The following is a 26,353-nucleotide window of genomic DNA, read 5'->3' as shown; positions in this document are numbered from 1 at the left end:
ACCTTCACATTCAAAACTTCAAGGCTATTCCTTTTTTAATATATACAGTATGAATATATACATCACTAGCCAGAACAATCTACGGATATATGTGTGGGAGGCTTTATTCCACACCTCTTTTCAGCAGATAGCAATCTATTTCATTATAACCCAGCCAAACCATTCTTATACATATTTAAATACTAAACCCATATAAACCCAGATGTTCTGGTTTAATTTTTCTTGGAGGCAGGCTATCTGAATTTTACACAGCAGTCCTTAACTTACTACCATAATTTTAATTGCTAAGCAAGGTGGTTCTTAAGAGTAGTTGTGTCCAATTGTTAAGCAAATCACTCAGGCGGAGGTTAAGTCACCCCATTAGATTTCTCTTGTCAGAAATCAACTGGGAAAGTCACAAATGGTGATCACATGATCCCAGGATGCTGCAACTGTTGGGGATACAAGTGGGTTGCTACGCAGCTTTTGATCAGGTGACTGTGGAGATGCTCTGACACCTGTATATGTGAGGACCTGTTGTCACTTTTTTAAAGTGTGGTTGTAACTTTGAATGCCATAATTTGTAACCAAGATGGCTAAATGTGAGAATAAATGAGAATTACAAATGTCCAATACGTCCAATGACATGAGGCCTTGAGAAGGGTTGACAACCATGTGCAGAAGGCAGAGTTAGATATCCACAATTCTGCCAGCTAAAAAGTGTTCCCCCCCACTTCTGTTATCAACAAATACTATGCAACCTATATCAATGAAGATTCTCAGTCGTCTTTATAGAGTTGTCTGGAAGTTGAATCAAGACAACTCGACTTCCTTTTCTTGTTGGTTTACAATAAGCAGCAAAATGCTTCTAACCAACAGGAAAAGAAGTCCAGTTACCATGACTCAGTTACCAGAATAAGCATAAATAAAAACCTTTGTTCCTAAAGAGCTTCTCGCTTAAATTGAAGTTGGATTGGAGGGGGAAAAAAGAAATGCAAGAGATAAAAGCTAATAAGCTTTACTTGAACTAAATTTATACATAAGCTTTACCAAGATGAAAAAATTAAGAGAGATATGAAAACTCCCCTCTTCTCCATCATCTTTAATTAACAGAAAACAAAATGAAGGTACAAGATGGGCAGGATTCCAAATACCTTTGGAACATTCCCTCCCCTCTCAAGAAAGCTGCTATTCATCCTTAACTCTTTGTGTATACACCAGCAAATTTGGCTTCATTTGTTTTGTTAAAGAGCTGCTGCACTAATGCTTGGTTCAGAAATGTCATTCTCTGAATCTGCCTACCCTAAGGACAGATGTACTGTACAGGCAGCCAGTTCTTCCTTCATAGGAATGAGTTTCATTTATAGAAAGTTATTTGCACATGTGTCTTGCTGATGAAAGATTCCTCATTTTGGGAGTTTTTAATTTTTTTTTTAATACTAGGAACAAAGTTACTGTTTTCAAACAGAATTTTCCTTTTAAGATACAGAAATTGAAGTTCCAGCCCTGAAAAGCCCAGATGCACATCACAAGACATATATGCCCATCATTTATTTTGACCTCTTATGTGCAATATATTTTTGTCTACATATTAATATGCAAAATATAATCAATGTATTTCACCATTCAAGGAAGTATGATTCCCCTTATCCCCAGATGTTTCTGAAGAACCATTTACTGCTTATAGTATTTTAGATATTCTTTCCAGATAGTTTCAGTAAAGTGTCTGGAAATTTAACCCCCCAAGTTTATATGTGAGTGAAAAATTCATACCAGTTGATGATTTTATTTATACTCTTATTAGAAGTGTGTTTTGTCTTTCTTGCAAAAGTTCAAGGCAATGAACACGGCACCTCTTCCTCCAAAGTCCTTTCTCTTAATGCTACACTAGGCATCATCCTTCATAAAAGTAATTTAAAAATAAACACCAATTCAAGGCCTAGCAACATTTAAACATTTTGAAAGGTTAAGAATTTTACAATATGATTAATTGGAATAGAAAGCTTAATATAGTTTATTGAAAATAGACTGATTCAAAATGTCATGTTTCTCAGGTCATCTTGAGGAATATTATGAATATTGCTAAATTGTTATATCTAAATTAGTGAAATTAATAAGGGTATCTATCCTGAGTATACAATCAATAGTACATCACTTAGTACATTTTTACTCTTTATTTGTGTATTCAACTGTAGTGTTGTAACAAATCACATCTGTGAACCAAAGCATACATCAACAGGCAGATGTAGACTGAATTACACCACTATAATATTTAGCTGTTTGAAGGAGAGGTAAGCATACATTATGGCCGCAAATAATTTTCTGCTATTTTTCCTTTATAGCATAGCCTTCAATTTATGTGAGATACTGTTATCTTCAATTTTAGGTTTAAATGAAAATCACTGTATAATTTGGTACAAAAACAGCAAAGGAACCCCTTCATAGGCACGGATATGGCAAACAATTATTTTTAACTCAGAGCTAATGGTATTATTACCATACTTATAAAGCTCTCCAAAAATAGTTAGCCAAACTCTTCCCAAACAGAAAAAACTGTCCTCTTGTTTACAGTTTCTGCAATATTTCAGAAAATTATTTTTTGGCCTTGCTACGTGAAAGTTAACTGAACAAAGCCCTAGACATGAAGCCATTAAAAAGCCATTCTATTAAAAAACAAAATCATGCCATTTTTAATGAATTGCTAAAGTTGCTGTTCATACTGCATACATTTTGCTTTTATACTGCTAATGTGTAACTAACAACAAACCTGATTAGAATAACATAAATCTGTCTTAATTACACCATTATATCACTAGATAGACAAATGCCATGGAATTGGCAGAAATGTTATATTGAAAGCACTTAAATATCAGGATAAGAGATTGTTAATGCTTCACATTGAGGAGAAACAGTCCTGCAGCCCCACTTTACAAAAAAGTGTTCTGCTATAAAATATTAAGTGACGGAGGAGCTGTATTTACCATTTGTAATACAAAGCAACTTACAAGTGTGAAAGGTAAGTACAAATTCTAAACATATTTGCAAATACACAAAGCAACTGAAACACGTTAATAATGTATTAAATACAGTTACAACTTAAGTACACAGTGACCAGTTAACATAAAGAACATAAATCAAGAGTTATATTTTAAAACCTAAAGAAAGGAGGCAGGCTAAAACAAACCAAAAATTGAAATACAGTTTTCATTAGTAATCTTTTTCTATCATAATTAAGTCTGCACATCCTTTAAAATGGTGTGAATGCCACACAAAAGTGTTTGTAACCTTTGGGGGTGGTTGTACTTGAACAGATATTAAGAATTATTTTTACAACAAATGGCTTCGGTTTTCACCTTGTTTGTGTTAACAATGCACACAGAAATTTCTTGCTTAAAAGTTATCATAGTCTTTCTTGTCTTTTTTCCCCTCAGCTTCAAATCCATCAACTCCATCACTGTCCCTTCTCCTTTTTCGATTGCTGTGAATATTGAAACGCTGGTTCATCTGGGGCAAAGGATCCATTCCTAGAACTTTGTGGATCTGACGGAATGCAAGGAGTCTCAGGGCAAACTTGTAGCAGAAGGAAGGAAAAAGGAAATAAAATGGATTGAATTTCAACTTCATAAGAACAGAGGCTGGTTAATTTCAATATCATTTCTATAGCAAAACTCTTATTTAACACATTTTTTCAGTACAGGAATTAGTTACCTGGAACTCCAATCATCTGTGAATTACATCAGTTATGCATCTCTACACATTTGGTAATTGCTAGTTTACAGAATAATTTGATAGGCAGACTTTAACAGATAATCAGAGTTGGAAGGGACCTTGCAGGTCATCTAGTCCAATCCCCTGCCCAAGCGGGAGACCCTACACCATTTCTGATAAATGGCAGTCCAATCTCTCCTTGAAAGTCTCAAGTGATGGTGCTCCCACAACTTCCAAGGGAAAGCTGTTCATCTGGTTGATGGTTCTCACTGTCAGAAAGTTTCTCCTTATTTCCAGGTTAAATTTCTTCTTGTTCAGTTTCCATCCATTATTCCTTGTCTGGCCTACAGGTGCTTTAGAAAATAGCTTGACCCCTTCCTCCTCTCTGTGGCAGCCCCTCAGATATTGGAAGACTGCTATTTTGTGTCCCCTGGTCCTTCTCTTCAATAGACTAGCCAAGCCCAGTTCCTGCAACCGTTCTTCATTGTATGTTTTAGCCTCCAGTCCCCTAATCATCCTGGTTGCTCTTCTCTGTACTTTTTCTAGAGTCTCAACATCTCTTTTATAGTGTGGTGACCAAAACTGGATGCAGTACTCTAGGTGTGGTCTTACTAAGGCTTTACAGAGTGGTATTAGTACTTCCCTTGATCTTGATTGTATCCCTTTGTTAATGCAACTTAGGATTGCATTAGCTTTTTTGGCTGCTGCTGCACACTGCTGGGTCATATTTAGCTGGTTGTCCAAGACTCCAAGATCCCTCTCACAGTTACTGCTATTGAGCCTGGTTTCACCCAGTCTATATCTGTACTTTTGGTTTTTCTTGCCTAAGTGTAGGACTTTACTTTTCTCTACACTGAATTTCATTTTATTAGATACGGCCCAGTGTTCTAGTCTGTCAAGATCCATCTGGATCTTGAGCCAATATTCTTGGGTGTTAGCTATTCCTGCCAGCTTAGTATCATCCGCAAATTTGGTAAGTTCCCCTTCTACTCCCTCATCTAAGTCGTTATCCAATTACCGTAGAATTCCAAACTATGAAAAGCTCAAGTGGCATTCTGTGATGTCTATGTTTATATTCAGAGTCTTCGATTCAGAAGTCTTGGATGTGAACTTTCCATGCTGAGATCAATCTATCAGTGGTGAGAGCATTGATATATATAAAAAGTTTCCATGTCAATGGTCTCTAACTGGTGACTGTCTAGACTTATTAAAGAACCTATGAAAAATGCAATAAAGAAAAAATGAGAGGAATCTAGTCCTCAAGAGATTTTTTTTTCCAAGAAGGAAGAAATGAGATGCTTGGAAATGATGGTATATGGTAAGAATTTAATCTAGAACATAAAATGATAAATTTTCAAAATGCTCCAGAAAACCTAAATATCATCTATACGGAATCACATAGATCTTAAAAGTGAGCCATGTGATCCCATAATGTATGGTGTAGATGAGAATCAGAGTTGAATGATGGTCATTTGGAGCCTTCAGGCTGATGTCTATAAATTTGCTAAACAATGCCAACATCTGGCTAAAACATCTTGATACGGGATGTCAAAGTTCTTCTAGCTCAAGAGTATTCAAACTTGACAGCTTTAAGACTTGTGGATTTGAACTCCCAGAATTCCTGAGCTAACATGACTGGAGGAGGAATTTTGGGAGCTGAAGTCTACAAATCTTAAAGCTGTCAAGTTTGAAGACCCCTGTTCTAGCTGAAAGTTTGATACTTTGGTCAAAATATGAGTGGGATGAAAATTTGTTATAGAAAACATCTAAAGCCTGTGAAGGATATTCAGGATAACTGTAGTACAAAATCATTATTGTCAAGTTCAGAGACATTGGCATGAACCCCATGACAGAATGAAATAGCATGCATTACAATTTGAGACTTCACAAGATACATGTCATCTCAGGAAATGCAGGGCTGAATTACTGAGACAAAGACAGGGATCTTTGTCCAAACGGCACTTATGATGGGAGATAAGGTATTATGGAGGAATAGATCTTAAGGCAAGCCTATTTCAGATCTCTTCTTCTGAGATTGATTTCTGTATATGAGGAGAAGCTGGAGTCAACTGAGCAATACGAGGTACAAAGGCCATCAATAACAGAATCTGTGATATCAGGGTTGGAAAAGGACATGATGGAGAAGAATTAGAGACCTGGAATCAGGGAAGTAACAGCCCTTTGTCCATCTTTTTTTTTTGTCTTGCATAGAATTAGGTTGGCTGACCGCACAGAAGGCTTTGAACCCTTATTAAGTGATTTTTTTCTCCAATGCCTATAATAGTGATGTAGGGTCCAATGCTCGATGGGCAATGGAGGTGTGAAAGAAGCTGAAAAGACACAAATGCTTTAGAAACTGCTACCTTTAAAAGCTGCTCCCAGGAAGTGGGTGTCTGAATAAGCCAACTATGATCTTCATCTAAGCAGAAAAAGCATTTACTATGCTCCAGTGCCAGCATTTGCAAAATGGGTTCTGAGAGTAATAAGACTGAAAGACCGATCATGATGAATAACTTATCCTGTTATGATGAAGTTTTGAGAAGAGTCGACAGAAGAAGGGGAAAAAAACCCAGGGAAATCAGCTCAACCAATACTATGGTAGTTCAAAAAAATGGGGCTCACAATGGAAGTCATACTTAATTGTCTGGCATGGGGAGGTGAGGGAGAGAAACAGGATTCCAGCCAGTTAATTCTACAAGCTCTAGAAGATTCTGAATTGAGCTCTAAAGACATTGTCCAATATACATGAATCATAGGACACCATGGGGGACCTAGTAAGTGTTTTAGTATTTGGTAACTACGTTATATGCATAATGAGGCAAGCAGGTACCAGCTAAAATTTCCTACATAACATTTCATTGTTGCTCATCTACTGTTGTTTAATTAGTGACTTCAATTTTAAAGTCAAGAGCAGTAATTTATAAATAAAATGACAGCACAACTAGGGAATATTGGGGCTGTAAACTAGGCAAGAAATTAAACAAAAACATAAAGAATGCAGTAGCAAACGCTTTGATGCCATTAACAAGAAAACTGTATGGAAGTGTCCATCAAATCAAAACAAATTCAGCCTGACTCAAAAAAAATTTAAATTACTAAGTTACATAAAAAAAAATCAATTTACTTGAAAAGAAGTGTTAAATACTACTGGGTAACACAATTGGTTTTCAGCTCAAATTATACTGTTGGCTTGTTTATCTTCAAAATGTTCATAATTCACAACATTCAAATTACCTGTGCACTTGAAGTAATGTCTTCTCTTTGTTGATCTGTCATTAAAGCCAGTGTATCAAAAGGATCTTTTTCACAAGGATCGAGAAGACCAGGACCACCTACAAGAAACCAGACATACCAGAACTATAATTTCATCCTTACTAAAATCTAAAGAAAGAATATATCAAAGAGTTGCTTTGGATAGTGAGAAGGACAGTATAAATTTAATAAATAATCAGCAAAACTATCAAGAAATTACTGATTTTGGGTATCAATCAACTTGCCTTTTAGGATAATTCCTGAAGATATACACTCAAATACTCTTCTCAATGCATCTCCAGGGCTTTGCGGTCCAGTAGCACTGCTAATTGCCTTTTCTACTAATAATTCCATTGCCTAAATAAATAAGCAAAAATAAGCCACTGCCTACATTTTCATTTAAATCACATAGCAAAACTTATTACTGTGGAAGTTCCTTCTGGTCAGTGCACCAGAATTCACTAATAATAGGTTAAAGTCTTACACTCCCTGGGAAAGGCAGTGATCACATTCCATCCATGGCTAAACCTATGGTAACAACTATGCCAATAAGCTTGCTTAGGAGAAGGTAAGTAAAAAATAGTCTCTGTGAGAGACCAACAGAGTGAACAGTGGTAATGGTGTAACCTGTTATTAGGTGGAGGAATCTCCAGCTAGACTGGAGGGTGTGTGTGTGTGTGACTACAGAGTCCTTGTGCTGCAGAATGCAACACGTCAACCAGAATCCCTGAAGCCTCAGCTGACTGTTCACAAGGGAATGCAGTCAGCCTGGTGAAGTTGTTGTAACATAGGTAACTAACAATGTATGTTCTGCCTGAGACTATTCATTGGCGATGCTGGTTGTTTGCACCTGAAAGAAAGACACTGCTATTGCTTGAGAGGGTATCTGGATGATTCTACTTATCATTCTAAACCTTTTAGTAACTAATGTTCCAGTATATATTATGAATGGAATACAAGCAAAATACTTTGGCTGAATTTTAGGAATCAGGAATTATCTTTCATGCTCCTTCTAACAAATTTATTCAACAAAAATGAATATGTCAACTTTTAGTTCATGTAGGTAAAGTTAAAGTGGCTGGTTTGTGAAGAACGCTGGAAATACTGTTGTCTTCCTTGCAGGATGTACTATAAGATGCTTCTTATAAGAAAGCCTTGTACATCATAGTCTTACATCACCACAAAGATAATGCTGAATGCAGGAAACAAATCTAGCTTGCAAGGCTTGCTGGGCCCTTTATGAACAAGTCTTATTGCACAAGCAAGATATTCATGTTTTTTCGGAAGGGAGTTAGCTATTGAATGGAGTAGAGCCTGGTTCATAGAATTATAGTATTCCTCTGAAAAACCAATTTGTGTTCTCTAACTGAATGGAACTAACAGATCTAAAATCCTCTTAGATAAAGCAACTGCTACCAGAAAAAGGATCTTCTTGGAAAACAACCATGAGGAAGACATTTTGCAAATTGAAATCAGGCAGTCCTTGAGTTATAATCAATCGTTCAGTGACCATTCAAAGTTACAATGGTGTTGAATGAAGAAGACTTTCAACTGATCCTTAGAGTTTTAACCAATACAGTGGTTCCTGTGATCATGATCTGGGATATCAGTACCTGGCTCACAATTATGATGTCGCAGTGGACCATTGTCATGTGATTGCAGATTTCTAACATTTCCTGTTGACTCCCCACAAGCAAAATCAATGGGAAAGCTGATAGGAGGATGGAAGTTGCCCCCTCTGATTTTTCACCTGCTTGCACCTGCCCACAGCATCCCTGAACCCCACCTCCCCACCCAATACCTGCCCATAGCTTTCAGTTTCAGACAGTCTAACATAAAGAAAACTTTCACCTTCCTGTAACCAATTATACTGTCATATTTATGTCAGTATGGAGGAAGATTACATTTTATTTTTGTTTTTGCTAATTCTACCTTTCCCAGCACTACCATATAAAATATACAGTTTGCAATAAATAGATGTTAAAATATTGAATGGGCTTTTCCTTATTTAGAAATATTTCATTTTGCTGTGATATAACAGATAATTTTTGTATTTATTGTTTTTCTGAACTATAAATAATAAATAGTATCAGGTAATAATCCAAGATACACAAGAAAGAAATAATGTAGAAAATATAAAAAAGAACTTACAACGTAAATAGAGAAACCATATATTACAAAATTATTCTATATGTAAAATATACTGTATTATACTGTATTACTATTGAGATAAATTATAAAATCCATCCAAATGTAATAAAATTGTGGTTCCTCCTGTCTTATTATTTTAACTTTTTCTATTTTTTCTCTTTAATGTGACAGTTGAAGAGACCTTGTTAATCTACATCTTAAATGTTATGTTATCTAGAGTTTTCCAATATTGTACAATTATCATTTTGGCTGCTAAAATTAGACATATTTTTTTATTTTTAAGCATAAGGTTTGATCCTGTAAATAAGTGCACTAAACTAACTCTGGGGAGCATTCAATTCTTTAATGTTAACTATCTCCACAAAATCTTACCTCAAAAGGATATAGCTTTATCACATGATCACCACCACAAATCAGAAATAACCCTTTTTATGATCTCTCCAATATTTGGAAGAATAATTTTAATATGCGTGTGCCAATCTAATTGGAAGTCAAACACCAGTGATTTATCTTGTAGTTCTTATACTGAAGCCGATTTCCACAATATCTACCAAATCATCTCTTGCATGAGATTACTAAAATCTGTATTCCAAGGTGGTAGATCTTCAATCTAATTGCAATATACCCTATACATGTTTGAGATTGCTGCTTTTGGTTGTTCTAAATAGTGAAATATTAAACTCTTGATACTGCTATTACTGAAGATCTAATATTTCTATTGCTCAAAAGAGATTTGACTTGATACCAAAAGACCCATGGTAATTTGTCACTCACTTGTTGCTTTATCTTATCTTTATTGAAAAGTTTCCTATTGCTAAAAATCTTTTACTCTAAGATTTTATTCTCTAAAATATATCATTTTAGTCATCCATGATCATCCTGTTCTATGTATGTTATCAAAGTAGTCAACATAATAGATGGATAATGAATCTTCATTTTAATAGCCCTTTGAGGAAAGCAGTGTCTCTGTGTTAAGAGTTGAATGTCTGTTAAATAGCAATGGAATTTTATATGTGCATAAAGAGTCATGTATACTCTTGCAAGGAGCCATGTATGTTCATGTAACGAACATAAAAAGTAAAGACATTGTTCAAATTATCTGCCGTACAATGAACTTCATCTTGCTTTTGGCAAAGTCTGTATTGCTGGAAATTAAGTTTTGTTTGTTTTATCTTAAATCAAGGTCTATAAAATCAAGGATCTATTGTAATGTAGCTTTTGACTGAAATCAACAAGGTCTGAGAAACTGACTAAACAATGCCTCTGATAGGAAATATACCAATGCAAATACGATACATAACTTGTGATAACATACTCATGGCTTTAAAACACTACTTACCCAGCTTGGAAAGTCAGACCAAGTTGGCACTCGCTGACAGAGATCACGAAGAATACGAATGATAATGACACAGGACTGCAGACCATTAGCTCTAGCCTTGAGAGCAATACAAAATCAAGTTAATCAACCCCAGCACCAATAGAAAAAGAGGCCTCTTAGAAAAGCTAAAATGCCACTGCTCAATGGAAGCTCAAACACAGAAAATAAATAAGTCACTTGGAGACATTTCAGGAGCTGCCATTTACAGAAGCATTTTAGGCCATGGTTAGTAGCTTAACAAGTCAAGGTGCACAGGTTATATTACAAGTCTAATATGCCTTGAATTCCTGCACACTTTGACCTAAGATTTATTTGTAACAGCAAATACAATTACCTTCCTATAATAGAAATACAAAAAGTAAAGAGCTAACAAGTAGAGAGAATGAAAGGCTGTGGGAATCTGTTTGGTTTCTTGCTTGTGCCTTTGCTGAAGCGCAAAGTCACAGAACCAAATAGTTTCTCACCTTTCATTCCCTACACTTAATGAGCTTAAAAAAATAAAAAAGTAAAAGTCTTACACCTAAAACACAAAGCTTTAAACACACATTCTGTTATTTAAAGCAAAGTTACTCTGCAGCCTTATGGAATACATAACAGATACCAAACATACAATTCCCCCAGAGCGAGCCAAATATTCAACCTCGCTATCTGGTCAGAAAAACAAGTTGACATCAAATTGGTAAGAACTGAACAAACAGTTCTTCTGTACAAATCTTCAAAGATGATTCCCCTCCCCCGTCTAGCCATTTAATTTTATATAGGTGTACATATATTCACTATGGGCAACCTGGATTTTTCCTCCCCCTTTTTGGTGTAGTTTAACATCTAACTGAACAACTGAACTACTCTCTCTCATAAGGCTACAAGAAGAAAGTAAAATGATGTTCCGAACCTGGAACCACTTAGCGTGGCGTAGAGCAGCCAGAGCGTCAAGGCATTTTTGCCTGTCCAAGACGTCCGGTGGGTCTTTCACCATACCCGAAGTTACATCTAAAATGGATTGAATTGGCAAAATGCAGTGAGGAATGGGTGTTTGACCAGGTGAGCAAGACAGTTCCTTAAAATAGCTTCCATGTCACACATGCCATTTATTTTGAAATCCCTGTCTCCGATGTATATATATCATCAGCAATCTTCCTTAAACTGTGTATCATTTAGTCCAATATGAAAAATGGTCAAGAGCATAACAAAAAGTTAGCTCTCAATCTTATCTTTTTACACTCATCTACTGGTGAAGAACATCTACTGGGAAAATGATTTCCCCCTAAAATTAACATGTTGAAGGAAGAATGGTTGGACACAGTGCACCAGCACGGGAAACACAAGACAGAAGGAACACAAAAATCCACTTGAATGAAGTAAAAGTTACAACAAACTGTGAGCAAAATCGATCTGGAAATTCTCCTGTGCAGGCTTCATTGAACTGAATGGGCATTTGTACAGATTTCCCATTCATTTTAATGAAACTTGTGCAGGAAACTTTCCCAGTGAATTGTGCCCTGTGTTTGTTGAGACAACTTAAAATGACCACATGTTATCTTGAAACATAGTCCCAGTTAAAATTCTCAGGTACTCTGAAGGTACAACAATATCTCACATGAATGTAAGGACAAAGTGTATTGATAGAACAATCAAGGCTATTTAATTTTATGGAGTTGAAAGAAATGTGAAGTACTGTACAAACATTTAAGCCAGGCATCTGTACATTTTCATATTTCTTACTCTGTTTTGGCCTTATAGTATGAAAGTGTATGCCATATATATCCATCCCAATTTCATCTAGAAAGATACCAAGAGAAAACTAGAAAGATTTAAGAGAAGAAAAAGGTGGGAAAAACCCGAAACCATGAAGACCAAAAGTTCTATAGAAAGAAAAACACTGTACCTATTCAAAACCTTAAAATGATTTTGCCAAATGTGTCTAAACATGTGGCAGGTATAATTTTATATCGATTTTAAGTAACTGTGATTTTGAAACTACAACTTAGCGACAGATTTTGATTTTTGCCAAAGTGAGCTTGCTGTTACAATAAACATTTAATGTGCCACAAGACACAACTGAACATTAAAATGTAACCTAAGCAAACATACCAGTAACAGCAAATCAAACACTCAAAAAACACACCAAGGAAAGAATGTAAAGCCAAGGAATTAATAGATTGGGCTTGACAATCATCGTCAATGAAGACACGAAGAGAAACAGGTCAAGAGGAAATATCAAACTTGAAATTATGTCATACTTGATTTAGGTACAGAATATTTCAATTTTATAGAGAATGATATGTCTGTGGAAATCCTCATGAATATTTTCCCATGGGATTTACTGGGTTTATATTGTGCCTTTTACTGGCTATCCCTATACAAGTGAAGATTGATATCTACTAATTGAAGATTTGAAAGCAAGTGAAAGAAGGCATTAAGATGATAGATACTGTCAAGTGAAAGGCAAAAGAAATGTAAAGATAAAAGAATCATCTGAGGCCAAAGTCATCATTATTATTTGGTAAGGTATTTTTAAGGTTTATAGCAATGAATATTGCCAATGTAGGCAGTTTATTCTACTTTATACAGCTTGTACTTATGACTTCAGTTACTTTATTGCAGAAGTCTTAAATAATTATTCTTAAATATTTAAAAATGAACACTAGCATTTCAAACACTTTATGTCAATAATGTTTATTAATAACCATATATAATTTATGAGTAAGAGAAGATATGTGATTTGGCTCTATTACAATTAGTTAGCATCTTGCCATTGACCTCAGTGTAAGATAAATAATATCCATCCATAAATCAACTCTGAAACTTGGGAGTCATCAAAAGATGCCAAAGCAGCTACAGAAATTGGGAAGACATCTAGGCTGGATATCCATAAAAACAGCTTTCCTATACGTGGATTTTTGCATCTGTTTTAAGATTCCAAATGGATTAACCCCTTAAATTCTAGTCCTTAATCAATGAATTAAACATTAGCCATCATTTTTAAAGTGATTGCTTTTCTGTATTCTGTATATAAGGGGTTAATCTTCAGTAAGACATGCTGTGTCCACACTATTTCATTATTAAAATGTTAACATGCTCTTTCAATTCCAGGTATGTATTAAGTATTACCCAGTCAACTATTTCAACATTAGTGTGAACACTGCGTAATTCCAGAGAGAAAGACAAGGACAAGAAGAAGAAAAAAAACCAACACAAAAGTAACAGTAAATGCTAGGACTATGCAACCAAACACCCTCATTGTTCAAATATGGCAGGTGTGACACTGAGCTTTAAAAACCTTGGTCAAAAATCCTTCCGATGTCTTGGTATCAATCCCTGACAGGATTCAATTGTCTCTGCTAGAAGGCTTTGGATGGGGACTAACAAAGCTAAGGATAAAAAAACAAACATAAAAACAGAAATATTTTGCTGAAGAAACACATTCCACAGCTGTTTCAAGCATTTTTAGTATTATATTCAGAACAAATTCAGTAAAATTTACTGTTGAATGCACAAAACTGCAAAGCAAAACTAACAGTTAACAGTTTTGTGTTACCTTCTCCTTTCATCTCCCTCTTCAGTTTGTAACTGAATAGGACCACACAGGATTAAAGATATCATTTATCAAACAAGAATACATTAAAGTAAATATTGGACTCTTCCAACAAAGCCTTCCTTGTCACCTGAATTCAACTCCCAAAGCCAGCTAAATTCCATCAACCTTTTTAAGACACCGAGCATTAGCTGGAGTAAAAAAAAATATTTTGCAACAAATAAGCAACAATCTTTACAGACTCTTGTTTATTGCAAATCTGCTTTTAAGCATCATCATTTAAACATTTCAAACTTTTTTGCATATTTGTTTAAAGCTGCTCAGTGTCTTGAGGAAATTATTCAAAATAAAAGCTTTTCTTTCTTCAAGGTAATATTTAGCAAGTGAATTAAACTTAGAATAGCAACTGTAATTCAAATCTGGATCAGATAAAAATAGAGCTTTGTTTTCTTTTGAGACAGAGAGCAATGTGTGCAGAATTCAAATGCTCTAGTAAAAAAGAACAAAAATGTGGCGTATTTTCATAAGCAATATTTTGGATGGTAATCTTTATATGCCATGTATGGTTACATTTGCATATAACTATGAAAAATTCAACTCATGGCAATTAGGCAAACTTTTTTTTCTCTTTGCATGTAATGTCTCTACTGGATATAAAGCCTTCAATTTAAATGTACACTAATGTTTTCAAAGAAGCTTTTGGATAAAGTTTTCTTAAATTATACTGCTATGAATTCATTCTCTGGCTGCACATACGCAACCTATCTCTCGCCCCTACCAAGAATTTTAACAGAGTCAACAATGTAACTTTTTTTTAATGCTAGACAATAATTTAACTTTGTGACAATGCTTATTTTGCAGATGTTAGAAAAAGAAAATAAAGTTCACTTTATCTGACCCAATATAGAGCCAACACATTGCAGACATTAAATTATCATGCTTGCTGGCTTTAAAACATCTGTAGCTTTCAAAAGATAACAGAAGTGACCCTAAAGCAACGCTGCTGGCACAGTAGGACTGCAGAGATTATAAATCCATACTGCTTTTCAAAGCTCCATATCCACTTTATCTGATCTCAGGTACCTCTTTATACTATAAACACACTGCATGTGTACTGTTCGGTTAAAACACTCTGATCAACACCAGGAGCTCCATAAATAATGACTCTCTAGAGCAAAAATCAACCTCAAAAAACTGGAAAAAAATACACACCTTGCTCCAAGCAAAGTCACAAGTGTTTTTAAATTAAAATAAACTATGCATTTAGACATGAAATACAGCAATCCATATATTAAATAATAAGACTGATCTAAAGTCAGAGGCACACTTTGATTTCTAATGCAATTTCTTTTTACAGAAGAACATTTCTTCATGTTGGGCTTGTAATGCTTGCAGTGAAAATGTTTTATTTTCTGAAGATTTTTCCAGTGAAATTAAAAAAACAAAATAAATAAAAATAACCTTTTCCAGAAATCTGAGGTTGTTAATTACAATAAATAAAATAAGAATGAAGGTATTTTTAAAAATACACTCTTGCAAAGGTTTCCTATAACTGAATTGAATGTGTATCACATGCCAGCATGTTGCCTTCCAGGACTTGCAATCTTAGAATAGTATTAATTAAAATTGAAAATCTTTTAACAGATTTCGAACCTCCATCCCTCATGTTCTCTTCCCGAATCACTGGTGATGTCAAAGTTATTGTCACTTGCATTTTTGGTTCCACGCATGAATTCAAAATGATTGCTGCTTCTTGTACAGCACATTTTATTTCATATTTCTCAGGGCTGATTACCTACAGGAAGGAAAAACATTAAAACTTTTTCATAAATTAGAGAAGTACTGTTTCCCCCCTCTTTTTTGATTTATTGCTTCATTTTATGTTTGGTGCCTCGTTTTACTGGCTTTGGAAGGATGGAAGGCTGAGTCAACCTTGAGCCAGTGAGAATCGAACTGCTGGCTGTTGGCAGAATTAGCTTGCAATATTACATCCTAACCATTAGGCCACCATGGCAATTACGTGGTCACAGGTGTGGTGTGACAGCCAGAATTAAGGACCATTCATAAGTACTGCACCATCACACCCACGTTTAATGAAATGTTCAGTTAACAAGGACAACCTCTAGCTTGACTAAAAACCCTGACATTGTAATACATGTGTTCAATTGTTTAAAATTTCTGCTTTCTCATTACAGCTTATTAGCATACTCTCCCTTTTGGACTGACACAATTTGTTCTAATTTCTATTCAATGTAATAAAGTCAATCCATTGCAAATGTAATAATCCACCAGAATAAAGATGAGCTCCACATGATTCCCTATAGAGAGAAATGTCTTGCTTCCTATCTTCAAAGAAAAAATATTAATTGCACTATAAATAATGCACATGGTTTTTTGTTAACCTTGGCCTCTCCTCCAATTTTAAAGCAATAACACAAACTTATATTTTAAACTTAAAGATTTATCGTGCACTTGCTTCAAATATATATACTGAAACATATCAAGTAGATATAATTGTTGATCAAATATGGAGTAAATAATTCCCTTTAATACTCAACTTGGGTACTTATAATCTTACAAGTATATAGCATTACTTCAAAGTAAGATACTTAATGGATATTACATTATAAATTACAAAAAAGCACCTCTCTTTTTCCATGACCTATGGAATGTTGAAGGTAGCACTGGAGATGGGAAGATGGAGGAAAAAGGAGAGGAAAAATTAGATATTAGGCAAAAAGTGGCTATTGGTCTTCTTAAGACCAGATATATTTATAGTATAATGGAAAGAAGATGATCACTTCAAGGTCAAAAAACTCTCCCGAAGTATATGTCTTCTCATTCAAAAGCAGAGTGAAAGAAAATTGAAGAACACTTTACAGTTGCCACTTTCTAGACCTTTAGGTTATTATTCATATCCTCTACTCCAACAAATACTACAGATCTTGCTGGACATAGCCTCTTTTCTGCTATAATAGCTTCTGTTTGAAAATTAGCTCATAATTAATTTACCTGCTTTAAAATAAATGAAAGGGATTCATTTACTGTCAGAACCTTCAATCTTTATAAAAGTGCAAACCAAAGTTAACACCATACATACGGCAAGTTGCTTGGGTAGACTTTCAGCAATGCGACTTAATAAAGTTTTAGTTGGTTTCTCAGCACAGAGCAAGACAAGGTTGACATTTCGGTCCCCCCGAAGAAGCAGACCTTTAGCCAATACTCCTACTCGTAGGACTCCTTTCAAAGCTCTGTAAAAAAAAATTAAGCTTCCATTAGAAGAAAAGTATAACTTATTTTCATTGTCATTCTAGTTTAAGAAAATATTCATTTAGCAATCAAGGTCCAGTAGGTATCATATTTTTGATCAGGGTACGCAACATTTTTTGCATCATATTTTATGTGATATCTTAAGGTCCACATTCTAAAACTGGACATGACAGAGAATTAGTGAGCTAGATTAAAAGATGTGGAAAAGAAAAAACATAAAGACATCTATTACTGAATGCATTAAATAATAACTTTAAAATAAATCTTGTCTTCGGGAATAGTCTGATACTGCCTGAAATCCAAATATAAGGCATTATAGACAAGATAGCACTCATATTTTTGCTCCCATGTACATTGTTTCTTAAAATGGAAGATATTATTCAGAACCATACATAACAAATACAACATATTTTACCAAGAAATGGGACATTTGAAAAGGTGAGGAAAATATAATTTAAAACAATATTTCAAAATAATTAAAAATGTAACCTATTGAGTTAATCCATCTTAAATTGTTACCACTCTAAATATTTAATTTGTCAATTATTTCTTGCTTTCAATTCATTATTTCTTTCAATTAATGCCTAAAAATATTATACAATATTTTTTGCTTCCAGGTGGCATGCTGATGAAATTTAGCCCCATGTGAGCAACAACTCTTTTGAAGTTATTCAAATTGTTGGATTTTATTGCATGGCAGTAAATTCCATAGTTTAATTACAGTATATGCTGTATGAAAGAATACCTTTATTTTTCGGATGCAAAAAGCTTGACTTTGAAACTAAGAGGAATCAATCAATGAAGAGGTAAATGACAAGGTAGATATTTTTGGCATTGTTCTTCTACATTAGTCCGGTGACAAAACATTGAACAAGGAAACATACGCCAAACTGTTTTTAGATTGCAAATATCTACTGCACTGCTGGGATCACTTTTTATCTGATCAAGAGAATTGCAGATGAAAGACAAGGAGGTCCTTCCTGGTGGTTTGTCCAAGAAAAAAAATGTTCCACTAGCATTAGCCCTTGTGTTATCATAGCAACTGGAACTGGAATTTCTGTTGCTAAGTGATGAAGTTGTGAAGCATGATGTCACAAGACCATATTGCTTAGCAACAGCACAGTCCTTGCTGTTGTAATCCCCAGGATCAAGTTGTAAGCATTTAGCATGTCAGCCCTCCCAGGTAAACCAGACAGGAAACATGACTAGTTGAGCTAATTTCACCATATTGCAAGGTTACATTAATAGAATGTTGTAAGTCTGAAGGTAACACTTTCCCACCATCATTTTAAACTGCTTGATCAATTAGGACAAATCTTTCCTAAATTTCTTCTCTGACCATTAAGCCACTGTGGCTCAATCCTATCTGATTGTTTCAGAGGCAGCATCTGTTACCCTTGTCACCCAAGGTCATCCACACATTTCATTATACAGGAAGGAGTCCCAGGCAAAAAGGCTGAGAGGCAATTGGGTGCATGGGTGTGTGGAGTACTGTGGATAGGTGCTCAGAAGATTGGAGTGTGTGTGGGTACCACAGGGTGATCAGGGATACTACAAATAAGCACTCTGGAAGATGGACAGGTGAAAAAAACAGTAAGATTGAGTGCAATTTTCAACTTCCTTCTAGCTTCCCCATTGTCTTTGCTTGAGGGAAGCTGGCAGGGAATACTGGTTGTAATTATAAGCATGGTACTCTCTATCTGGATTGTGCTCATGTGTGTGTAGTTGATGCTTCCGTAGCTGCAACTTCATAGATCAGCCACAATTCCCCTTTGGTCAGTGCTGTCATAATTTTGAATGTTTGCTGAATGAACAGTCCTAACCTACACTCTGACCCCAGAAACCAAGATGTTTAGGCATAGGCCTTGGAATTAATAGTAAACAAGAATCAGGACAGCAGTCTCAGAATAAGATCTGAACGATGTTGTGATCTCACACAAATATGGTTCTGTTTTATATTATCTGGCATGCTCAACATGGCTGATAGTAGCTTTCAAAATAAATGATTATACTGAATGATTAAGAAAAACAAACCTGTCTTTATTGCCTTCTTTTTTATCGTCTCCTTCCTTTGCCTTGTTTTTCTCATTATCAGTCATGTTATCTGATACAAGTTTCAAAGCACGTTCAGTGATAGAAACTATCTTTTGGACCGCCTGGAGTTCCTCCTCAGTTGGATAGATAGCTGCATGTTTGGTCATCACATAACGGTCATCGGAGGAGTCAGGTCGACGTAATGGCTACAAAGACAAATTAATTCTTAAGTTCAGCTAGTTTCCCAAATAGTTGTGCTTTACTACTTTTGAATATCTGCTATTCCCTTCAAATATTGCCTTGCTTTTCAGAAGAACAGATCAAGAAGGCTTGTATAGTCTTAAAAATAGTTGGTGTAAGTCTTCCACATAAACCATAACGTGGCTGAATAACTGGAATTAGATTCTAGTTTAAAACAAAAACAAAATTAAAGAGTTAGAGCTTATTTCTTCTTTGAATATATTTTTGGTGTAAATGAAAGAAAAAATCAAGCTTAGTTCTACTTATTTCAAGCTAGTAGCCTACATTTCAAGTGATTGTGGTAACAACTATAACAGGAGAAAATTTAATTATGTCAGTCTAATTTTATTTGTGAAGTGCTTGTACTTCTAATTAAGATCGTCTATGAATAGAGCTTTACTTTAGGTGGCAAACACCAACCAACCATGGCTCACCCTAGAAAAGCTGAACAGGATTAGCTTTGGCTAACTGCATAGGAGATCAAAAGGAAATCCAAGGTCTGAGAACACAAAGACACTGAAAAACATCTGTAACAAAGGGAAAGCAAGCTACTTCCACATTGTGAAAACGAAATGGACATTTATATGTAATCAATCTTGACTTGACAGAAACCTTTACAAAAATCTATACAATAGATGAGGTTTTGATAGACGAAAAGTGTCATGTCCATTAGAATCTGACTCCAAGGGAGAGGAGGAACAGCCGACAGTGGGAGTGTGGCTCTGGAAGTTGTGGAGAAAACTGGGTAAGGGCACAGGCCAACAGGGCATTCAGAGGCAGACCCAGGCCCATTCCCTCTTTATCTTAGGGCACACAGGGAGGAGCAGATAAGGGAGAAATGTGAATGGCATGGTCCACGGGGGGGGAAAGGGCCTTGATCCCCTTCATGGGCTGCAGCAGTGAGGGCTGTTTAACAGGACAAACTGTACATGAGCCAGTGCTGGAAGCAAAGCACAAAAATATTTCTAGTCTGTCAGTTCTCATCTAAGTTCTGGCTTTCGATATCTGTGGACATCTTCAAGCCCTTATCCTGCCTTGTCTCATTAATTTTTCAGTTCTTTGTTGTTGTTGTTTTTCTATTTATAATTTATATGTATTTTGAGTTTGAATGGAAGTTCATCCTTTTTGCAACTGTTTGTGGGGGAGTTTTTTTCTCCAATGATAATTGGACCTTTACAGCCAAATTGAAGGAATTAAAGGGACTTCACCTGTTTTGGTGACTTTGTTGCTTTTGTATCCCACCCTGGATCATCACAAAAAGTCTATTACTAAATATCAGTATGTTTTGTAAGTTGAATCTATACCTGTCAGAGGTTGACAACAATGAGTTCAAAGGAGCTCAGATGTAAACATGATATGATAGGAATCATTCTACAAAAACATTTTCAAACTGGCAATCTTCATTTTTACAAAACAGTTCCTTACAAATGAATTGTAATCTGTTAATTTACCAGAAGATTACTGTTTAATATTTTTGCCTGTACAAAACTATGTGCCAGTAAACTAGTCATAGGGCAATTAAGATCAATTTGAAGACGATTAAGCATATTGAAGTTGTGGAATAAATCAGTCACTATACTATCAAATAATGAAGATTTAACACAATTTTAATACATTTAGAATACATTGGTTTTGTGAGGATAAGATTTCAGAGTGGAAGACCCAGTTTGGCATCGGGCTAGAAATTGAGTTCTAGTCCTGCCTCAGGCAAAAACCCAGCTGGATGACCTTGGGCCAGTCACTGACTCTCTCAGCGCTAGGAAGGAAGTAGTGGCAAACCACTAAAATCTTGGCAAGAAAACTGCAAAGAGTAGTTCATGCAGAAATCAGGAGTCAGCACTAATTCAAAGGCACATATGTGTGTGTGTGTGCACACATCCACAAAACTGATAGTTTTCATTAATGAACCATTATAACCAAATTGATTCCTAGCAAATATTACGTCTGTTACGGATACTGTATAAGCAATTACTTGAGGCATAGTATTGATTTTATTAGAAGTATATAGACAGGGGTTATTCTAAAGCAGGGGTTGGCAACTTGCGGCTCTGGAGCCGCATCCCTCTGCTGCAGAGACAAGTGGGCAATGCTGCTGCTGTTGCCACCTGCATGGCCTGCCTGCTGCTCTCGCAGCGCCTTGCACAGCACAGTGAAATTTAGCATGCTTCACAATGGGGGAGAGGGGGTCCCTTCCTCCCCCTGAAGCTCATTATGACACAGAGCCACAATGTGATCTTGCCCCACTCGCCCAGCAACAGCAGCAGCCGCGACACGGATAGGGCCAGAGTCTCAGGGTCAAGAGCAGGACATGCGTCTCCCCGAGAGATTGAGGCACAGCCAGCACCAACAAAGGCCAGAAGTAGCCGCCCGCCATTTCCTGCTGCAGTCTGTCAGGCAGAAAGACCCAGCTAGAGATGAGGTGCTGGAGAGACAGAGCAAGAGAAAGACACACACACACACACACACACACAGAGCAGAGATAAGACCAGGGGGCGAGGAGAGATATGAAAAACAGACCCATCAGGTGTGGCAAGAGGTGGCTGGGAGGGACAAATAATTTAACAACTGGCTGGGTAGGTGTGGCTGGGGGGCTCATGTGACTGGGTGGGAGGAAGTGATGTAAAGTTGGCCACGCCCATCCATTCACACTGGTTGTTAAATTATTGGCTCCCTGTGTTTTCTTTTCTGTGGAAAATGGGTTCAGATGGCTCTTTGAGTGTTTAAGGTTGCAGACCCCTGTTCTAACGGATTTACATTCTTTGCGAATTGAACTCCTGGATCTTTGCACTTAAATTACTATTCAGAGCATCAACTAAATGAGGTCCTGGAACTCAACAGTGGCAAAATGCAATATCTGTCTCTCTGTACACTCTGAGGAAAAGTGGATTGTATAATAGCATTCTGATAGTTGTATATACAAGCAATTTAAGTGGTTGCAGCAAGCTACTAAACTACCTTGACCTGTTCTCATGAGCCAGAACAAAATACAGCTGAAGTGTTACAAAAGTTTGGCACTATTACATAGTAATGCTTCTTTGCTAAAGTAAGCATTTATGTAACATTTGTTCAAAGATCCTCCAATAAGAAACAATTTAAAACAAATGCAGAACAGTTATACAAAGAGCTGGTATCAAACATGTTGAGTTTTAAGTAAATAAATACTCACAGTTGGTCCCTGTGGCTGTGGTGGCATTCCTGGTCTAACACCAAGTAATCCAAGAGGGCCTGGAGGACCATGGGGATATCCTCCATCAGGTATTCTACGACGATCATCCCAGTGATGCTGCTCATCTTCCATCCTCCTCCAGTACATGTCTTCCTCATAGCGTCTGAAGTATACAAACCAAATCGCAATGTATCAACTGTATATGACTCTCTCTCTCTGTGTGTGTGTGTGTGTGTGTACACCTAACTATGAAGGATTCTTTCTTTTTGAAGAGATTCTTATCAGTTCAATATGATCCATGAAGGATTCCTTCACACAAAAAAATTATACATGTTCAAATGAGTATAAATCTTGAAAATCTAGCTGGGATATTACCTCATTTCCATTCTCCATCGTTCTTCTTCTTCACGCCTTCTCCAATATTCTTCTTTTTGCATTTGTTTTCTCATCTTTTCTTCTTGTATCTTTCTTGCCCGAATGCTAGGTTTCACTTCTACTTGTAAGTCTGGATTTACTTTTTTCTGTTTTAAATGTGAAGATTTTGAATACATTTATCTAAGACTACTTTGTTTTTGTGCATAGAGAGATAGATACGATTCAATATGATATACCATCCTACCTACTTTTGTGGCTTTAGAGTAAAAAAAAAATAGTTGTATGTATTTCATTAAAATAATCCTAGTCAAAATATTCTAAAGGAGCTATTTTGTTTTAAGCTTGTATGAAGTTTGTTTTGTTCTGAATATGCCCTAGAAAGCTTCTATATTAGAAATAAAAACATTTCTAAGAAATTAGCAATAAAAATGCTTAGATTTTTGAATGAATTACATTTCATGATTAAATAATTTCTTCTTAGATGTTGCCCACCCTCCTGTCTTTCAGAACTATTGATATCTCACTGTAATAATCTTGTATTGTTAAAGAGTAAATAAAAACTGAATATGCATCAGTTTGTAATGGTAGCAAGTATTTGAAACAAAGGATGCTCTTTCAAGTTGCTGGTTCTAAAGTCTACTTGTATGAAGTCTTACAATATACAGCAAAACATGTTTCCAATTAATGTGCATGTGTTCTGAAAACATAATACAAATCAATCTCTATTAGGTAAGGCTTCTACAATTCCTATATTTATTTATAATCTCCATAGTAGACTTTCACCTTATATTGTAACCGATGCCGCCTTCCTTTTAAATGCATCTCTTTAGCATTAGGATCATTAAAGCTACATTCACAAAGTTTGCAATGGAAACGAATCACTTTTCCTTCATCATTCCGAACCTTTGCAAAAAAAAAGAAAATGTAGTTATCAGCTGCAGTTATCAGCTACAGCAACTTATCATGAGATAACAAGCCTGTATCAAACATTTTCAAGGTAACAATAGAGTTCAAGGACCCCCTACTAGCCCAGAAGGGAGAAATCTATCAACACAAAACTGTCTTCCTCTGCAAAATACCAAAAGCATTTCTACTTTTTTATCAGTCTGTTTAATAATATACATCAATCTTCAGTCTGCTGAATGATATAGGCCCAGTAGCACTTTCCAGGTAAGGGAATTTGATTCCTCTGTTATAGATTTTGTTGCTTTTTAAGGCAGAATTCAATGTAAATTATCCAGAATCATCCTTTCAAGTAATATAGAAATAACACAATTCAGTTGGTTTTTTTTTTTGTTCCTAACAACAGAGACACTATAACTTATGTTAACCCATTTCTATCAATACAACTTTGAATGATGGCACAGTTATTTAAGAAACCTAAATGGCAAACTAGTTTCTTTTTCCTGTCTTAATGTTAATATTCAATTACACTAAACAGATACAAATGCAGCAGAGTAATATTTCTGACACATTAATGTAAAATGCAACTATTACCACAAATGTGAACGATACGAAAATATTACTGTATCTGTACTGTACAATTTAAGAACAAGAATCTATTACTAGACTGTCTAACATTGCACCATTTTTCAATTTTAAAAGTCAAAAACTCTACCATATTTCAGTATATACCGTGTTTCCCCCAAAAGAAGACCCAATCTTATTTTCTTTTGACTCCTGAAAAAACGGCTAGGGCTTTTTGTCTATTACTGACTCACTTTGCAGTGGTGGCACCGACAGCCGCACCCAGTAGGAGCCCACTCCTGGCACACTTCTGAGGCCACTCTCATGTATTGCTCCCAGCCTCTGTTTCGCTGTCAAAGCCTTCGGAAAGCCCTCTGCAGCTGAAAAATGGACTCCGGATTGACGCGTTCAGTGCCCCTGGCTTCCATTTCACCTTCAGAGGCTTTTCAGAAGGCATCTGTAGCTGATAAAAGAGCTCCGGATCGATCGGAAGCTCTGGTATCAGCTGCCGAGCACTTTCCGGAAGCCTTTGACAGTGAAACAGAGGCCAGGGGCAACATGTGCATCAATCCGGACCTTGTTTCTTGTTTGCAGAGGGCTTTCTGGAAGCCTCTCATGGTGAAACAGAGGCCAGGGGCGACACGCGCAGGTGGTCGCAGAAGTGGGCCTAAGGTGAGGCAGGTGTCGGGGTGTGCGAGGCCTGGTAAGTAGGGCAGTTAAACCCCCCCCATCCTAGCTTAATTTTACCTGTGTGCCTCACCCTACCCCCTGCATCTCGGGGTGGGCGTGGTCTTAATTAGGGCTAATTTTTTGGGGGGGGTAGGGCTTAATTTTAGTGCATGTGTTTAAAAACATGATAGGGCTTCTTTTCAGGGTGGGTCATGTTTTGTGGAAACACGGTATATCAATGCATGTTGCCATGCATATGAATTCTGATTATTCAGTTTTGAAGAATGCTCCCTATGTTAATCTTAAATTGCTAAGAATTCTTTTCTCAAATGCATCACAACTTATTTTTATGAAACTAGATCCAAATAAATAGGTGAAATTTAAGTAACAGTCAATAATAGCTCAGCTTTAAATATTATGATTCTGTAATTTCAATTCTGCAAATTTTAACACATTTATGTTAGCTAATAAACCTTTGTTTAGCTTTGCTATGTGGTATATCTGGATTTAATCAATATAGTTTTCACAATATTACCTCTTCTACATAGTCATGACCAACAGGTTGGACCTCGCTTTGCAAAGCAGCAAGAGATGTAGAAGTTACAGGTTCAGCAGTGGAATCTGGTTTAGCTTCCTGCATTTGCACTGTGGCAATAGGGGTAGTCTTGATATTTTCTACAGCTTTCATTTCATCCGCTTTGCTTCCTGTTGTCTGTAGTTTATTGCCACCTAATATAAATTAGAATAAAAGGAAAATGACCATCACCTGCAATAATCCTTCCTATAGTGCTTGTTTGCTTGGGTTGCCCTACAACATAGAAACTTGCACTCTGATTGTTCATTCTTAACTAGTTTTGTGCTTTTATACATTTATTGCAAATTATTTGGAGACTAAAACTTCATATATTTAAAAAATACAATAAAATAAATAAGAGAGTTGTTCAAACATCATTTATATCTATGTCAAGTGCTGCCCAAATGACACACATGAAGTCCATTACTCTGGAATCTCCTTTCTTGGCTGAGGATTTCAACAGTTCTCTGGATTGAACAGCCTTTTGGAACTTTGGTGCCCTCCAAATGTATAGCTTTATAAAGTTCTCGGCAACAGCCACATTGGCTGTGCAAT

The 26,353-nt window shown here is 36.1% G+C and overlaps 1 protein-coding gene across 4 annotated transcripts in view; it reads right to left on the bottom strand.

Moving 5' to 3' along the window:
• Window positions 1–2,138: 2,138 nt before the first annotated feature.
• Window positions 2,139–26,353, bottom strand: part of ZFR (zinc finger RNA binding protein) — a 41,402-nt gene continuing 17,187 nt past the window's right edge. For 2 of the 4 annotated variants that reach the window (XM_087927405.1, XM_026715515.2), the window contains exons 9-20: window positions 25,760–25,953; window positions 23,872–23,991; window positions 23,089–23,234; window positions 22,714–22,876; window positions 19,308–19,513; window positions 17,104–17,254; window positions 15,657–15,798; window positions 11,361–11,458; window positions 10,430–10,525; window positions 7,185–7,296; window positions 6,922–7,019; window positions 2,139–3,549 (exon numbers count right to left, since the gene is read on the bottom strand). In XM_087927405.1, coding sequence (XP_087783531.1) covers window positions 3,370–3,549; window positions 6,922–7,019; window positions 7,185–7,296; window positions 10,430–10,525; window positions 11,361–11,458; window positions 15,657–15,798; window positions 17,104–17,254; window positions 19,308–19,513; window positions 22,714–22,876; window positions 23,089–23,234; window positions 23,872–23,991; window positions 25,760–25,953 — 1,706 coding nt within the window. In that variant the 3' untranslated portion in view covers window positions 2,139–3,369. The remainder of the gene's footprint in view (window positions 3,550–6,921; window positions 7,020–7,184; window positions 7,297–10,429; window positions 10,526–11,360; window positions 11,459–15,656; window positions 15,799–17,103; window positions 17,255–19,307; window positions 19,514–22,713; window positions 22,877–23,088; window positions 23,235–23,871; window positions 23,992–25,759; window positions 25,954–26,353) is intronic. The other 2 variants (XR_015742399.1, XR_015742400.1) reach the window with 1 other exon arrangement.

Source organism: Pseudonaja textilis, chromosome 2 (assembly GCF_049901715.1).
Source record: "Pseudonaja textilis isolate UNSWEBS1 chromosome 2, rPseTex1.2, whole genome shotgun sequence".
NCBI classification, from domain to species: domain Eukaryota; kingdom Metazoa; phylum Chordata; class Lepidosauria; order Squamata; family Elapidae; genus Pseudonaja; species Pseudonaja textilis.
The sequence above is the reverse complement of the archived record's forward strand: the minus strand, read 5'-3'. Positions and strand labels throughout refer to the sequence as shown.